Source organism: Diabrotica undecimpunctata, unplaced genomic scaffold, assembly GCF_040954645.1.
Source record: "Diabrotica undecimpunctata isolate CICGRU unplaced genomic scaffold, icDiaUnde3 ctg00002851.1, whole genome shotgun sequence".
Classification (NCBI taxonomy): domain Eukaryota; kingdom Metazoa; phylum Arthropoda; class Insecta; order Coleoptera; family Chrysomelidae; genus Diabrotica; species Diabrotica undecimpunctata.
In genome coordinates, this window is record NW_027314053.1 from 1 (window position 1) to 17,917 (window position 17,917).

Genomic DNA, 17,917 nt, shown 5'->3' on the forward strand with positions numbered 1-17,917 from the left:
CGCGCTATCTCAGAGTAGTGGATTCATCGGTGTTAAAGCCAAAAACGTAAGTTACTTCAATTCATTCATTTATCATAAACTAAAAGAAAGACTATTTCATTCTAATCTAAGACAGGCTAATCATTTTTTCAGTTGTTCATTTTATGGGAAGTACAAGGGGAAATGTTGCGTTATAAAATCGAGTTTACTCGATTAATACATATATAAATAAAATCTTTTGTGCAATCTGTAATATTTTCTGTAATACTAGCAGGGCTAACAAGCTTGCGTTTCCATTCTAGAAGTTTTCAGGACCGTTAAAGAATATTTTCTGAACCACTAAATGGCTTGAGTGCAATCTGGAATATTTTAGGCTGCTCTGAAGCATTTCACGATAATAGTTTTGGTTTGGAACTATCGTGGAATGTCTGAGTGGACTTGCTGCGAATATTTTTCTGAGACTATAATTAAATTTTACAGACGATTCTGGAGAAATCCAGGATAATTTAGTAACTTTCGGGACTGTTCTGGAATGTTTTAGGAAATCTTAACGCTTTTTTGTGCAATCTGTAATGTTTTCTGTGACACTAACAGTGTTAAAAAGCTTGCGTTTCCAGTCTGGTAGCTTCCACGACCATCATAGACCATCATTTAATTACTTGAGAGCAATCTGGAATATTTTCGGCTACGCTGGAGTACTTGAAATAATGGTGAACCTCTTTAACACAATTTATAGAACAGGCATCATACCAAAGAAATGGCTCTCCTCTACTTTTGTCACAATCCCGAAGACGAATAACGCCAGAGAGTGTTCAGACCACAGAACTATAGCATTGATGAGCCACACACTAAAAGTATTTTTAAAAATAATTCACAAAAGAATATTTAATAAATTAGAAGAGGACATAAGCGCCACACAGTTTGGATTCAGAGGTGGACTGGGAACACGGGAAGCTTTGTTTGGTCTGAGTGTGTTAATGCAAAGATGTTTGGATGTAAACCAAGACTTCTACGTAGGTTTCATAGATTTTGAGAAGGCCTTCGATAAAGTCAGACACCAAAAGCTTTATGAAATCCTAAGAAGCAAAAACATCGACTGTCGCGACATTAACATCATATCCAGGTTGTACTGGAGACAAACAGCAAAAATCAAAGTTGATAATGAGTTAACTGAAGAAATTGAGATTCGTCGAGGTGTTCGTCAGGGTTGTGTGCTTTCTCCACTATTATTCAATATATATAGGATGGATTGCGTCATATATATATTATTCAATATATATATATATATATATATATATATATATATATATATATATATATATATATATATATATATATGTCGCAATATATATATTGCGTCAGGAAGCGCTCCTAGAGCAAAACATTGGTATGGACATTAACGGAGAGTTAATTAACAATATACGATACGCTGATGACACGCTAATAGTAACAGATAACCTAGCAAATTTACAGTTTTTGATGGAAAACATAAACACCCATACCAAAAAGTATGGTCTAAACGCGCTATCTCAGAGTAAACTGAACATCAAAAAGACTAAATTCATGATTGTAACAAAGAAGCTATACACCAATGTGAATTTAATCATAAATAATCAGCCAGTTGAAAGAGTTACGTCCTACAAATATTTAGGGGTTTGCTTTACTGATACTAATGACCAGACAAAGAGAATCAAGAGGCGAATAGAGATAGCGAGTCAATCGTTTGTCAAAAGAAAAAGTCCTATGCAGCCGGGACATAAATATAAACTTAAGAACGAGAATGTTAAGGTGCTATGTTTTCTCCGTTCTGCTGTACGGCATGGAAGCCTGGACACTGAAAAAGATAACATCAAAAACAGTGAGGCATTCGAGATGTGGTGCTACAGGAGAATGTGGAAAATACCATGGACAGAAAGAGTAACAAATCAAGATGTTCTGCTGAAGATGGGGAAGGAATGCGAAGTCATAAAACCATACAAACGAAAAAACTGGAATATCTGGGCCACATAATGAGAGGAGAAAAGTACTCTCTGCTTAGACTCATAATCCAAGGAAAAATCTCGGGAAAGAGAAATGTGGGACGTAGGAGGATTTCCTGGTTGCGAAATTTAAGGGAGTGGTATGGGTGCAGTTCAATACAGTTGTTCAGAGCTGCAGCCAACAAAGTAAAGATGCTGTGATGGTAGCCAACCTCCGATAGGAGACGGTACTGCAAGAAGAAGAAGGAGTACTTCATGATAGGCAAGTTTGGTATGAGACTATTGTGGAATGTTTGAGTGGTCTCTGCAGTATTTATAGGCTGCGAGATTTTTTCTCAAACTATCATTGAATTTTACAGGCGGTTCTGGGGCAATCCAGGGCAGTCTAGTAGATTTCAGGACTACAATGGAATGTCTTAGAATCTCTTGAAGCGCTTCAGAATAATCTGTTATGTTTTTAAGGGACTCTGGATTGCTTCAAGGCAAACAAGTTTGTGTTGGAACGTCATGTAGTATTTGAGAGTTGTGGAAAACCACCAGTGCGGTCTGGAAGCTTTCAGGACTATCGGTAATATTTAGTGGTCCGGAAATGCTTTAAATTAATCTGATACGTTTTAGGGTAGAATGTAGAAAATGGGGCGGCCAATAGAGCCTGATACACTGCGACCTTTGCAGATCTATTGTGTTCCCCCTTATTTTAAAGCACTTCATCTAGCTTGGTCCTCTTAATGAGACTCAACAGCCTTGATAGTGGCCTTTTCATGTAGCCTGGTGCTTCCGGTTTTCCTCTCCGAGTTCTAGAAACCGCATTCGTGCGAGACCTTCGCATGGCACAGAACGTGTAGAGCGGTTTCCTCTTCTTCCAGACAGAAACGACAGGTGTCCTCTTCTGTCAGGCCTATGAGACTCAAGTGTCTATTGAGTCTACAGTGCCCAGTGAGCAGACCCACTATCATTCTGACAGTCCTGCGTCTGTGCGAAAGTAAGTCTGCTGTAAATTTAGCCGAATGTCCTTTGATGAACTGTTTGGCCTGCCTCTGTCCTGGTGAGTTGTTCCACCACTCAGAGACTTCTGTTCCACCCATTTGTGTATGGCTGCCCTTTTTGTCGTATTTGCGATTCCAAAGAAGGGTTCCGGACCAACCAGTGGCGTAGATGCGCCTTCTCGGGCCAATTCATCGGCCTTCTCGTTGCCACGATGACCCTTATGTCCCGGCACCCAGGCAAGTGTCAACCTGTTTTGACTTCCCACCTGAGAGAGGACATCCAAACAGTTCCATACCAGCCATGAATCGACCTGTACCGAACTGAGAGCCTTTAGAGCCGCTTGACTGTCCGAATAGATAACGATGGAGTCGTTATCTACATTCGGCCGATTAGTTCCATAGCGCACCTGTGTATAGCTAATTCGGCTTGAAATACGGTCGCGTATGTTCCTAGACATACCCGGACTTCCGTCCTTGGTTTTATGCCATATATTCCAGCCCCCGTACCTGTATCCGTTTTGGAGCCGTCCGTATACCATATTGAGTTTGCTGTTAGCGGCGGACCAGTTTCCCAGTTCTCTCTTTTTGGTATTGTAATTTGAAAATTTTTGTTAAAACTATACCTCGTAACCATTCGGTCTACAGGCATTCCTAGAACGGGGTCTGCCTTTATGTCCTGGTATAGCCTTAAGTTATCAGCTCCCTGCATCATACTTATTGGAGCTTGGCCTTGGATCAACCGATGTACTGTTGATCTGGCTTCACTCTGTATGTATATATGCAGAGGTGGTAGGTTTAGCAGAACTTCTAGCGCGTCCGTTGGGGCTGTTCTCATGGCTCCTGTAACACTCAAGCATGCAAGCCTTTGTGTGCTACTGAGCAATCGAATCGCCCCGGACTGTTGCGTTTTGTTCCACCACGCCACTGAACCATAAGTTATCATGGGCCTTATAACCCTTGTGTACAACCAAAGGTTCATTTTAGGATTTAACCCCCAATTCTTACCACACATTCGTCTACATGTGTTCAGGGCAATAGTGGCCTTCTGTGTGACTTTCTGAATGTGTGCATTCCATGTCAGCCTCTGGTCGAATATTACACCTAAGTACTTGGCCTGACTTGTGATGGGATTTCTACTCGCTTGAGCACTAGTGGCTGTAAGCCTTGCAGTGCTCTTTTTCTGGTGAAGGGAACAACAGATGTTTTTTTAGGGTTAACCTTCAGGCCTTCTTCCTCACACCAGCTGTCCACCATCCTCAGAGCGACTTGAAGTCTCTCCGAAATTATTTTGGTAAAGCGTCCTCGGACTACAATTACCAAATCGTCCGCATAACCCAGACAGTAAAAACCCTCCCTGGACAGTGCATTAAGTAGAAATTGCTTTAAATTAATCTGATACGTTTTAGGGTAACCAAGTTTGTTTTGAGACTGGTATTCTATGTCAGAGAGTACTCTGGAATTCTTGTACGTAGTAAATTTTATTTTGGAATTATTAATTAAGTAATTAATTAATTAACATTAAACATGGAATGCTTTCGGAGTTCTTGAAGCTCTTTAAAACAATATGGTATGTTTTTAAGGGACTCTGGACTGCTTCAGAGCAGACTGGTTTGTGTTGGAACTGTCATGGAATATTTCCGGAGTTTCTAATGCCCCCAGTGCAGTCTGGAAGCTTTCAGGACTATCGTGTAATATTTTTATTGGCCCGGAAACTGCTTTAAAGCAATCTCAAACGTTTTAGGGTAGCCAGGTTTGTTTTGAGACTGTATTGTGTTTTAGGGAGTACTCTGGAATTCTTCTAGGTAGTAAGTTTTATTTTTATGTCATTGAATATTTTAGAGAATTCTGGGGCGAGTCGAGGGCAGTATAGTAGTTTTTAAGGCAATCATGGAATCTTTTAGAAACTCTTGAAACGCTTTAGAGCAATCTGGACTGCTTCAGAATGTCTAAATAATTCCGGAACTTTGGATTGCTCCAGGGTAGCATTTGTTATTTTAAGATTGCCAACGAATGCTTTAAGAAGTTCTGGAGTACATTCTGGAAGCTTTCAGAACCGTTATTTAATATTTTAAGGATCTTGAAAGTTCTCTGTGGAATGTTAAGGGTGATCTGGAATACTGTAGGCTATGCTGTATGTCATGGAATGTTTAAAGACGTCCTGGATCACTTCAGGATTGTCACGCACTATTATAGGGTCTCTAGAAGCGCTTTAAGACGATCTGTAATGTTTTTAAGGGAGTATCAATTGCAGTAGACTCTTTCGTTATTGTTCTCTCTCTTATTCTGTTATATTCTGTATCCATTAACGTAACGGTCTTCTATTTTCAGGATTCCACCGAACTGAGAAAACCAAAGAAGGAAAAAAAGAAAAAAGAACCTGAAAAACCAATGGAACTGCCACCCTGTTACATTTGCCAAAGAAAAGGTCGCGTTAGTTTGTGTAATAATAAAATCTGTAACAAGGCGTATCATTTAAGATGTTTAAAACTAAAAGAAAGGCCAGATAGTAAGTATATAATAAAAATTATAGTTATATGATTCGCTAAACCCAAAAAAAACTGAGAAAACCAATAAAACATCACAAAATTGACTACAGTGAACTACAAAGTCTGGATACTCATATATGTCACTCTGTAACAATTTCACGTAACACTCGAATTAGTTTTAAACTCAGCTGATTTATTTTATAGTTATGACTATTAATGAAATGCATTTTTAGGTAAAAAATTCGTATGCCCGTGGCACTATTGCAACGTTTGCTCAAAACGAACCATCCGATGTTGTGTCAAGTGCTTGAATTCGTTTTGTCCGTCGCATTCAGAAGGAAACGTTCGTTACGACAACTTGATGGGTTTCGTGTGTCACACGCACGATCCGACAAATGTAAGTGTATCCAAAAATCTTACTTATTACTTTTAAACACAATCTGTCAATTACTTGTCATCAGAAAATGCAAGAGGTTTACAGTTGACAATTGACAGACTGTCAACTAATTTTTATTTACGTTGTCAGCGCAATGGAAGTCAAGTGATGCCTCTTTGAAACATAGACTTATGTTTCATAGACTTAATTTGATAAAAATGTATTAGCTTATCCTATCTAGAAACCATTAATTTTCATCGATTTATGTCCCTTAGGCAACATCACAGGCTGTGAACGTTACGATACGAAAAAGAAGAAGCAACAACGTAACAGATGAGGCGCAGGTGTCTTCTACGACCACCGATAACGATGACATCGATGCCGAAACAGACTCTTTAACGTGCCGTAAATCGAGGAAAAGTAAAAAGACTGTAGTGGAAGAAGATGAGAATATCGATTTTGATATTAGTGAATCTTGTACGTCGAGTCCTCTAAAAGGCACAGATGATGATTCGCAAGACGAAACAGTCTCTAGTGCAACAGGTAAGTGAACTTTTTTTTTGTCTTCGAGCCAACTGCGTAGAAATTGCCTAAATTTTCAAGTAAATTTTAGTATAGTTGCTGGTTTACTACACAAAAAACAGTTTGTATTAAATATCTTTGAACGAGTACGCCAATGGGCATATAATTTATAAAGCACAAATGGCAGTTTGTGCTTTATAAAGCACGTATAAGGCAGTACAATACGGCAACACTGTGTGAATATGTTGACCTCGTATCGGGTGACGTGCGAGGGTTCTACGCGGGAACGACCAAATATATTTTGTAGGGTGGATTTTGTGATGTACTTTAATTAATAATTTGTTGCAGTTTCCGATTTTGAGGAAGAAATTCGACCGAAAAGGAAGAAAAAACAAATTAAAAAGCTCCGTTCTAAAAAAAGGAAATTGAAATTCTCTAATAGGAAAACAATCACTGCCAATAGTGTAAATGATACGACCGAGTCGAATCTGAATGTGGATATGTAGATATAGACATAGAGTTTAGTAGTTTTTGTAATTTCATGAATATATATATTTTGGTTTTCTTTTTAAGAAATGTGTCTATTCATATTCTGACTTTTTTACTTTGAACACTCAATAGAACTTTATATGATTTTTGTTTAATTGATGTAAATCGAAATAAACCATTTTAATTAAACGAAACGTTTATTTTTAATTAATATAGGATCACCTTTCCATACAAATTCCTTACCATCTTTATTTTTTTATCAAGGAATCGTTGTCAATGCAAGACCTAAAAAAGATCCCAACTTTGGCGCCTTCTGAAACAAAGTCAAAGAAAGAAATGAAAACAAATATAAACAATATAAAAAGACCTACATAACCTTCATAAAGAAACTAACAATAGACATATAATACAAAAAGACGGCGCGCTGAAATACAGACGCGTTCCCCCAGTGCGACAGAGAAAACTGACGCAAAGCAGTGCCTGCATCTCACTGGTCATTTAGGTCACGTGGTCGATAAACCTGGCCCATCAGAAAGAGACCGCTTGCATGAGTTTTCTTTATCGCACTGGCGAAACGTGGCCGTATAGCAGCGCTCAGTCTGTATTATATGTCTATGGGCTCATCTGATATACCTAGTTAAATAATATACGAGAGTTGTAGAAAATAAACTGAGAAAAATTGTGGAGATCAGAATGGAAGAGGAATAAGTATCAACAAGAACATCACAAATAGAAATATGAGTGGAAATATACCTGAAATTTGTGGATCTGAGAGAAGTCTTTGATTTCATGCGAACAGAGACTATCTGGAACAATTACAAATACTTTTACTGTATGAGGATGGACAAATAAATGGAGAAAAATCGAAATAAAAGAATAAAATAGTGACATAGTCTCCATCCTCTGCTCTGTAATATTAATATAAACTTATCCAAGCAATGTGACAAATTTCAACTCTGCACATACCTTTCAGAGCAAAATAATTGAAAGAAGAAAAAAACTGTCTAGCTTCTGCTCACGCAGGACGATGTCTGGCAACATCAGGTCTTTCTATTGATCCGATTAGGTATGTATCTTTTTCATTTTTTGGTCTTCCACTATAAACGATTTCATTGATTGACCGTTTTTCTTCAAATGTGAAATCCACCACAAGTGAAATCTGGTCCAGTTACTTTGGCATTAACTACTTTACATTTATGTGTAACAAACTCTTCCTTTTTGTTTTGCCAATTTTTCCCTTTCTTTTATTTGAAATTTTTTATCGAGTTTTCGCTGTTTTCCTAAGCCTGCAGGTTTACCCTACCCATAGTCCAAATGGACAATTCTATAAACAAAGATTAAATTTTCTTATTTTTATTTAAAAATAACTAAATGCTAACTTACCCACTAGACATTGAACTATTAAATTCTTAATATGTACCTTCAATTTTCACGACAGTTCAATGTTAAATAATATTCACTTTTAAAGCTGTTTTCAACAACAGCTAAAAGACACTGTTTATTGGACGAAAGTGCAAAACAAACTGAAAATCAGCTGTTCCAGACTCTGAAGGTTATTAAGCGACACGTTTTTTACAATTTGGGTGGATAAACCCAGTAATATTATTCTTTTTCCTCTCAACAACAATGTTTTTACATAAAGGCGGCCGGCGATTTTAAAAGCGGATAGAAGATAGGTACAAATATTCATAAAAGTCTCCGACTTTAATTCGCCATATTTTTGAACTGTTATCCTTTTTCCAATCACCCATTCTATTTAATTGAAACACAGAGCAAAGAGTATAGAGGCATATGAATGTATATTTTATATTCTTTGCACAGAGTTCCCGCCAAATGTATGCAACCTACAGTGCGCACAGAATATTTTATTCAATGGCCCCTCCCCTTCTTTACTTTTTATTATACACAACATTTGTATTTCATATTTCAGAATTTCATATTCCTTTAGTAATATTTCTCTATAAATATTTTTTTTTTCAATTACCACTTTATTTTTCATCCTTTCTATGCACGTAGAAACTTTAGAAGTTTCTCAAAAACACTATTGAAATTTTATTTCCTTCGTGATTTTTTGAAGCCAAACTTCTATATTGGCGTTGTTATTACTTTATTTTCCCCATAGTAAAATGCTGAGGCGAGCATCACGGAACTAGCGTCACGGGCAGCGCCACGAAATAGCGGTTCTTCACATCGATTCACCACTCTCGATCAATTCGTTTCTAGTCGGGTTTCTAGTCATCATATATCTTTTATAAGCAGGTTTAAATTAAAAAGTGCATGAAAAACAATGGTATGTAAACTAAATAAATATGTTAAAAATAATAATGATATGAAATTATTTTAAAACGGGGAGTGGATGACATTTATAACTTTGCAATTTTGACAATCATTACGAATCGAACGTCCTATTTAGCCTGTGAATAATTGATAATGCGTCCGCCCAAGTTCATTCGGGTAACATCGGATGTTAGTGCCTAGAATAGTGGCGATACCTGCATTACCGGCAACTTTGACAGTAAACTGACATTTAGTTGTCCATTTTCATTTTCGATGAAAAAGGAAAACAGAGCGAAGCAACACAGGTGATAAATAGTTTGTCAGAATAGTATTTTTGACATTTAGTCCGTTATTATTGTTATTTTGGTGTAGTGCATTGTACAAATGGTATCTAAATTATTTGTTTTCGAGTCGACACGCAAATCGTATCGTTGTGCCTTCCTCACAATTTATGACCCTATTGTGGAAGGTGAGAGCTGAGGATATTTTGTAGAGACCTTTTGAAAGTAGCTATATCCTTTTATCGTGATATTCTTGAGTGTGTAATTACGTAGGTATTAATCGAAATCCTTTATAGATTTATTTATATCTGACATTGGCATTGCCCTACAGTTGTACATGCCAATTTTTTATACTTACAAATTATCAATTGATTTATCGCTAAATTTGATACAGGTGATTATTTGTAGCTAAAATATTTTCTATTTACATGATTCATTAAATTTACTGTTTGTGAAGCCGTACATTTGGACTATGTTTACAATTTCAACATTGGGATCAAGTTGACAGTTTACATTTTATTTGTTTGTACACTTTCTCTATACTTTTATATCTTTATATTCCTCCTATTTTTGCCGTTATCCCTCCCTAGTTAGTAATGTTGGTGGGCTCATTTATTATATTCAGATTCCATGTTTTTTTTTCGCTAACCATTATTTTTGTTTTTCTTTGTTTAATTATCAAATTGGTCTTCAAAGGCTTTCTGTTCTGATTGCCTTGTGGATCTTTTCTACATTTCATAAATTTACAAGCTGTTGTTTTGATATTCATATTATATGTTAAAAAATAGTGGACATCCCTTTTTTTTTAGTTTCCCTTTGCTGTGCATTTTAACTCACACATGTTCAAAACAGTTCTAAATTCATAGAAATGACAGCTGTTGTATTGTAATAAAAAAAATTTATTATTTTTCTCTTGTTTCTGTATAAAACTCTGAGTTTTACATGAAAAGGTGTGTACACCAAGAAAACAGTTTCTGCTAGCTAAGGAACATTTTTTTTGCAAAATTCTTGAAGTAAGAAGTGTTTGCATTAAATATTTGAACTATTTACTGTCATAGTTTAAATTTGTGTATTTGTGGTAATATATATTTATATTGTACAGTATAACTGATTTAAGAACTACATAATGGTTATTAAGCAAAAAATGTTGAAATTGGCAACACTGTAGAGTCATTTTAAAAGTTCAGAATCTGATTGTGCTTATAAACACAATATTTACCTTTTTCGAATATATAATTATAGTTTTTATTGTACTTTGACTGTTATTTACATTATTAATTAATTATTCATGCACAAACTAATAAATTCGGAATTGTGAATGTTCATTGACATTATTTAAATATACCAACAAGTTTTTAAAATCTTAGTATGCATAGTTCTACTTTTTTGGTTAATTATTTTTATTGGGAATGTGTTAAAGTACAAATATTTGTTTATCAGTGTTAAAAATAATGGCATTTTACAGCTGAGATACAGTAAATTTTGAGATCAATGGTCCAGAGTCTTTCATTTAATAATTATTTACTGGATGGGCCAACTAAAAATGGATCTCAGGAATGAATTATGATATAGGCAAGGGATAAGAAATTTTATAATAAGAGTTTTATAAAAAAACCTTGAGAAAAACCTAAAAGTTATTTACAAAGTTGTAGATTGAACAAATTAAAAGGCTCCGGAAACATGATTATCATATTCTTCACAAAATTCTGCATGTGTTTGATTTCATCAATAAGAGGTGGTGGAAAATGAGAAACTTGTTATAAATTCTAGAAAAATATTTTAATTCTGATTCAACCTAATCTTTGCAAATTTGGTTTTGTTAAAAACAATTCTTTGCCAACAATAAAAAATTACAATTTTGAAAAAATGTAATAGGTAATGAGAATGCTGGATGCTGCTATTTTTTATATTTTTCAGAAATCTAGTCTTTTCTCGAAGTATTTTTAAAAATATTTACATAATATTTTTTCGGAGTGTATACGATACTCTATGATATGTATATATTTATCACATACTCACACAGTATCACACATTAAAATGTTTATTTATTTATTTCAATGGTAGAACTTACAATTTAATCAGAGGAAACTGCTTCCTGCTTGATTCTGAAGCATCTGTCTGATATAAATGGTTCTAGGAGTAGGGGTTTACAATTACTGTGACTGCCTGTTGCTGTACATAAAAGAACAGTGATCACAATCACTGTTTAAAATCACCATTATTTAAAAATCACAGTCTCCAATCAATGCCTCCATTTTTTTTACAGAGTAGGCTTTCAGAGTTCAAGCTTCTAAACCATATAGCAGTTGTGACCATACATAAAATTCGATGAACCTCAATCTGATAACTATACTCAATTTCTTATTTGCCAACATTGACTTGTATTTTATAAATCCTTTTAAGGATTGAGTTTATAACTGTTAGTTTATAATTGCTTATAGGTATTTATAATTGTTGGCTCTCTCTAAGGGTTTACCCTTCAATGTCAGATGTATGTTGTCAACAGGGGTTTTTGAGATCACCATGAATTTGGTTTTATCTATATTCATTGCTAGTTCCAACTTTTTACTTTCTATGTTAATGATTTCTATAAGAATTCGTAAATCTTCTATATATTCTGCCATGAATGTGATATTATCTGCAAATCTTATGTTATTAATGATGCTCCCTCCAATCCATACACCTTCAGTTTGTTCCCATAGTGACTTCTGAAATATTAGTTGGGAGTACTCATTTAATAATTGTGGTGACAGCACACATCCCTACCCGACTCCTCTTTGGATTTCTACTTGCTTTGTCTCACTATTTTCCACCCTTACAATCGCTGTTTGGGTGTAGTATGGATTTTTGATTAAATTAATATCCTTGGAATCTAGGTGTATGTGTTTCACGGCAAAGGTAAGAGGGAAAGATGCTGAAAGTTGAAACTAGAAAAGTGGGTCAGACTGTATAAGTTAGAATGCATGAGCCAGACTGTGGGGAAGGAGGAAATGCCTGTCTGGGAGTGGTAGTGCTATGGAAGTGATGCCGGCCTTACAGCGGCCATTCCGCTTCCAGATCTCTGGATGATGGAGGAGGGTGTGGTTTAGCAGGTAGGCCTTCGGCGTAGACTCCGCTACGAGAGGGCATTTTAAAGTAACTCGGGAACTCGTCGGGAGTACGAAGAACGAATCCTGCACTAATGTCAGTCAGGCGGTGTCCTGGACTGAGATGTCTTTTGAAGATTCCGGACACCCCTCTATAAAGACGAAAAAAAAGGCGTATGTGTTTCAATACATGTATAAGTTTATCATGTTGAACTCTATCAAACTCTAAAATCTAAATTCCACCTCTAAATCCAAACTCTGTGTTGTCTAATTGTTCTTCACATTTTTATATATACGCTGTTGAATAACTTTGAGTAGTATTTTTAAAGTGTGACTCTTGAGGCTAATTAATCAGTATTCATCGTAAGATTTGGGATTATTTTTCTTGGGTAAGGATAAAAAGATAGATTTTAACCATTCATCAGGAGTTTGACAGTCATATATTTTATTAAATAATTTAGTTAGACACTCAATATTTTCGTCATTTAGGATTTTTAATATATCTACTGGAATTTCATCAGAACCTGGCCCTGTACCATTTTTTGAGTTTAATTGCCTGTTTCACCTCTGATATTAGAATTTGTATATTTTCTTTCATTATTGGCTTTAGGAGCAGTTTTTCATAAATCTTTGAAATCACAGGAAGAAATGACACCTGGTGAGGTGATTTGCCAGGTTTAAGTATCATAAAAGATGAGTCAATTTTATAATAGTTTTCTTCAACAACTACTTTAAACAACTCTCATCAGTAATGAGATCATCGCCAGGTACTTTTTTGTGTTCATGTTTTTTTGTTTCTTTAGGAGTAATATGGCTGACTGATATCATTTCATTGTTTGTTTCAATTTATGATCAAAATTCTTCTCCATCATGTGGTAGAAATATATTTTCTAGATGATCTCCAAATCTTATCGCTTTTTGTTCATCACTGTATACCCAGGTGCCACTGTTATTCATAGTAGGAGTTTCTTTTGGGCTGTTTAGGTACATTTCACATGGAGCAATCAGCCTTTTTGTTAGCTACCAATTTAATTCATAGTAGGAGGCTTCTTTTGGGCTGTTTAGGTGCATTTCACATGGAGTAATGAGCCTTTTGTTAGCTGCTAATTTAAAGTTTTCTTTTTGCCCAGATTATATTCCTAATTTCTTTTGGATAACTATTGCCTATAGTTGTTTGGGAAATAATTGGTCCATTATTCTAAGCTACTTGTTAATTGGTAATTGTTTCAACCGCTTTATTCAATTCTTCAGGGTTTTTCAATGAACCAGAGAGGTCAGTAGTCCTTTCTGATTTAATTAAATGTATAAAATATATGAATGACCTATGTCTATCTGATCAGTTGGGCTATTAACAATACTGCACATGTAAAACAGCTGCTGTTAAAATGTTAAAAGAAAAAGAGCTTCTTAATAATTATATTTTGCAGGCATCTGTTTCATATATAGAAATTAATTAGTACATATTAAAATTATTTACAAAATGCTAATTATTATGATTGTATTAATTACAACGTCTAAATTTATTATATAAAAAAATCAGAAACATTCAGATAAAATTATTTCGTTTGGAATTCCAACAACAAAACAAATATTGTTTATGTTTTTGCATATTAAATATCTTAGTAGAAAGGATTATAATGAACCAATACTACATGTTATGTTTGTTTGTATGTTTTGAAAAAAATAAATATAATTTTCTTTACAGGGTGACAAATTAAAAACTTTATCATTTCTATCATTTCTGTAAATGTCTTGTCTATGTAGGTAAATAATTGACGGCTTGAAAACGCCGATGATTAATCTAAAACAGAAAACTGCTCCCATTCGTTAACATGTTAAAACAGAAAATAAAAGAATCATTTAGCTTCAATAACAACTCTTTTTTGTTTCAGGTATTAGTGACATTATGTCGGACTAATTAATATTTACATTGCTGCTCTTAGAGTACAACAAATTGTATTGAAATTCTCTAATTATGGTAAATTCATGACAGTGGAGTGAGGCTTGAATTAGTTTGCAATAATCAGGCTAAAAACCGATCTCAAAATGAGCGAAAGCGATAAGAAATGGTCATGTGAATATTGTACATACGAAAATTACCCTTCTTCTATTAAGTGCACTATGTGCAGAGGTCCCAAACCGTTTGTTAATGAAGATATATACAGGTAAGTTTTCTAAAATTACTATTAGTTACTCAGTTTTATCAAATATGTTTGCACATGGATGTGGATGTGAAAAACAACAGCTGAAGTGGTATAAACACCGGAACAGAAAATAAAGTAACGTCAATCAAAAACAACTTGGGAAACTAACATTAGAAAAGGTAGGGATTGAAGGAGAAGTTTACAGAAGAGAAAATATAGCGATGACAGACGCAATGAAACCATTGTATACCGGGTGACAACTTGGAAACTTCAAATTATCCCTTTTTATATCAAAAATGTTTCTCTTTCTAGGTTACATGATGATACACACAACACCGAAGACAAATTCCCTTCCAGCATAGAATCGGCAGCTGGTCCCATTGAGAACAAATCAAAATGTACAAAATGCTCCTACAACCTGTCGGGAATATGCGTTAACTGTGGCGGTACCTCCGTATCGTCACAGACTTTACATGAACACATCCAACCGCTGCGAATCTCCCAAAATTCCGATCTAGCCCAAAGTTTGTCTCGGTCGAGAAACAACAGTCCCCCCGCTAGTGTAACGAATATAGAGAATGCCCGAAGATCGTCACAGTCAAAATGGATATGTTCGGTAAGTAATCGATTTAATACAGGATTGTTGTATATGGATTTGACGTAATTATGAAAAAATCAACATATTATGTTGACATAAGTGAATGCATAGCCAAGGTTTAGTGAAATTTTTTTTATAGTTGAAAATAAATTTAAAAACCATACAGGTAATGTTTTTAATAAATATTAATAAAAATGCCATATTAATTAATATGGCCACTTATAAAAACATGCAGAGTATGTTTATTGTTTATGGTAATCGAACTGCAAATTCCATAAGTGGGCCAACTGATATGGGACGGGGGTCGTAGGTGTATCCCTATTTTTGTATAATTGGGACCATCCATTTAAGAGAATATAAATGTTTCCAGATTTTTGCTCCACTTAGTATATATTTTAATTTAAAAACGGTTTTCAGCTTTGTACTTATGAAAATTGGCCAAAGTCTATAAAGTGTGCTATGTGTGGAAGTGGTAATCAGCGATCCCAAGCATCTAGTCTAATAATTCCTTCGCCAGATCAAATTGCAGAACCAGATCGTAATCAAGATGATAGGTTTAAGGATTATATTTTAGGTAAGTTTGTATTATTATTAAAACAGGTTGAAATAAAGTGTTCTGTGGAATGGTGAGTAATATATTCGTGAAGAAAACCGCAAATATATTGTTTATAATCTTTAAGTGTATCTAGAACTTTTAAGGTAGATATTCTAGGTTTTCTTGTTCAATATTGAATGTTGAAAAAGAGTTATATTAGGTTATGTTTCACGATGTCAAATCATTGCGCGCGTAGAAAATCACAGCAATATCGCTTCCACTACTTTTTATTTGCGACGATACACCTTTTGTGGGCGATGTCACACTGAAATTATTTCAGTGTGATAGAACCATTTGATAAAATAAAACTTTTTGATTTAAATGGTTTATAACTAAGCTAGAAAATATTTTTATATGCTATTTTTTATATTTTCTCATGTTAATACGAGAGTTGATTGATATAAAACTAGCCTTTGATAGAATAAACAAGCTTTTTTGAATTAAATCGATTTATTTCTCAACATAGTCCCCTTTTAGCTCGATACACTTAGTAAGACGATGTTCCAATTTTTTTATCCCATCCGAATAGTACTTTTGCTCGAGCTCTTCAAAATATGCCGAAGTTTCAGCGACGACTTCATTATTTGTTGCGAAACGGCGTCCTCCGAGCCATTTTTTTAGGTTTGGAAACAGGAAAATATCGCTGGTAGCAAGATCTGGGGAATACGGTGGGTGTTTAACCAATTCATAGCCCAATTCGTGTAATTTTGCCATGGCGACGGCCGATCGGTGAGCCGGTGCATTGTCTTGGTAAAAGAGCACTTTTTTGCGTTCCAAACCGGAGCGTTTTCGACGCAATTCGGCATCGAATCGATCCAATAATGCTGCGTAGTACTCACCATTGATTGTTTTTCCTTTTTCTAAGTAGTCGATGTGGATGATGCCCATCGCATCCCAGAAAACGGTCGCCATCACTTTGCCGGCCGAATATGCACTCTTTGGCGGCCCTTCGTCGCGTTTGCGCCACTGTTTCGACTGTTCTTTGGTTTCCGAAGTTTAGAAACCAAAGAAGTTTTGTCTTTGGTTTCCAGAGTTCATCAACGGTGATAAATCGGCGAAAAAATCCTTCGGATCGCGCCGTATCGATGAAAAAAGCGTCTCCGAAGTGGTCACACGTTTTTGCATTTGATCGATTCCCAGCAAACGCAGCACCCATCGCGCGGATATCTTTTTCATGTCCAAATGATGGTGAATGATGTTGTGTACGCGTTCGTAGGAAATGTTTAGGACCTCTATTAACTCGCGGAGGTTAATTCGACGATCTGCCATAATCATGTCATGGACTTTGTTGATCATTTCCGGCGTGGTGACTTCATTTGGCCTCCCGGGACGCTCATCATCAAAACACTCGTACGACCACGAACAAATTCAGCTTTCCAAAATTTTACTGTTGCTAACGAAGATACAACCTCACCATAAACTTCGTCCAGGTCGGCTTTGATTTGCACATTGGTTTTACCCTTTTTGTGGAGGAACTTAATCACCTAACGATACTCGACTTTTTCTATTTCTCCGAAAACACCAAATTTGCTTGCTTTTGACGGCTGTAAAAACCAAACTAATTGTTTTTAAAACTTAAAATTTTGACAGACGTCATGTCATGAATGGCAAATGTCAACACCGAAACCAATTCGGTATCAAGTAGCGCCATCTATCAAAGGCTAGTTTAATATCAATCTATCCTCGTATGCTATATAAAGTATTTTTCTCGCCTTCGTATGCTTTCGATAGATTTCCATTACTTCTGGAATTGGAATTTCGATTTCGCTCTCGGTCAAACAATTTTTGATTGTAATAATTTGGTTAAAAATTACTTTGTTTCATCAATTTACAAGCAAAAACTCGATCGCGCCAAATATTCAAGCCAATCGAACTAGTTAACTGCTCTTTTTCAAGACAGTGTCGCGAATTTTCCATGCATATGATGTGATTTTCTTTATCATGTTTTCTTTATGCTGTGAGGAACAATCTAAATTTTAATCAATGAATGGTATTTTTATCGTAATATGATCACTAGACTTCGGCAAATATGCAAATAAAAATGTAGAAAATATGCGCATAAATATGCACGTGTTTACCCGAAAATATGCAAATATTTTACAACTCTGAGATAGCGCGT

The 17,917-nt window shown here is 35.4% G+C and overlaps 2 protein-coding genes across 2 annotated transcripts; both read left to right on the forward strand.

Annotated features, from left to right (window-relative positions):
• Nucleotides 1–20: 20 nt before the first annotated feature.
• On the forward strand, nt 21–7,001 carry LOC140432108 (uncharacterized). Its single transcript, XM_072519945.1, has 5 exons — nt 21–46; nt 5,273–5,450; nt 5,664–5,827; nt 6,082–6,349; nt 6,677–7,001. Exons 2-5 carry the CDS (start codon nt 5,333–5,335, stop codon nt 6,832–6,834), a joined length of 708 nt encoding a protein of 235 aa, XP_072376046.1. The 5' UTR covers nt 21–46; nt 5,273–5,332; the 3' UTR covers nt 6,835–7,001.
• Nucleotides 7,002–9,328: 2,327 nt separating this feature from the next.
• Nucleotides 9,329–15,777, forward strand: LOC140432106 (ubiquitin thioesterase ZRANB1-like; the record flags this gene model as incomplete). Its single annotated transcript, XM_072519944.1, has 4 exons — nt 9,329–9,399; nt 14,354–14,626; nt 14,918–15,221; nt 15,621–15,777. Coding segments are annotated over exons 2-4 (580 nt in total), but the record flags the coding sequence as incomplete, so codon positions are not given.
• Between the last annotated feature and the right edge of the window lie 2,140 nt (nt 15,778–17,917).

What these genes read in the sequence shown, in the direction of transcription:
- LOC140432108 (XM_072519945.1), top strand. Translation starts at nt 5,333, where the DNA reads ATGGAACTGCCACCCTGTTACATTTGCCAAAGAAAAGGTCGCGTTAGT. An exon ending in ACTAAAAGAAAGGCCAGATA is followed by an intron (nt 5,451 to 5,663) that starts GTAAGTATATAA and finishes ATGCATTTTTAG; the next exon opens with GTAAAAAATTCGTATGCCCG. An exon ending in AACAGTCTCTAGTGCAACAG is followed by an intron (nt 6,350 to 6,676) that starts GTAAGTGAACTT and finishes AATTTGTTGCAG; the next exon opens with TTTCCGATTTTGAGGAAGAA.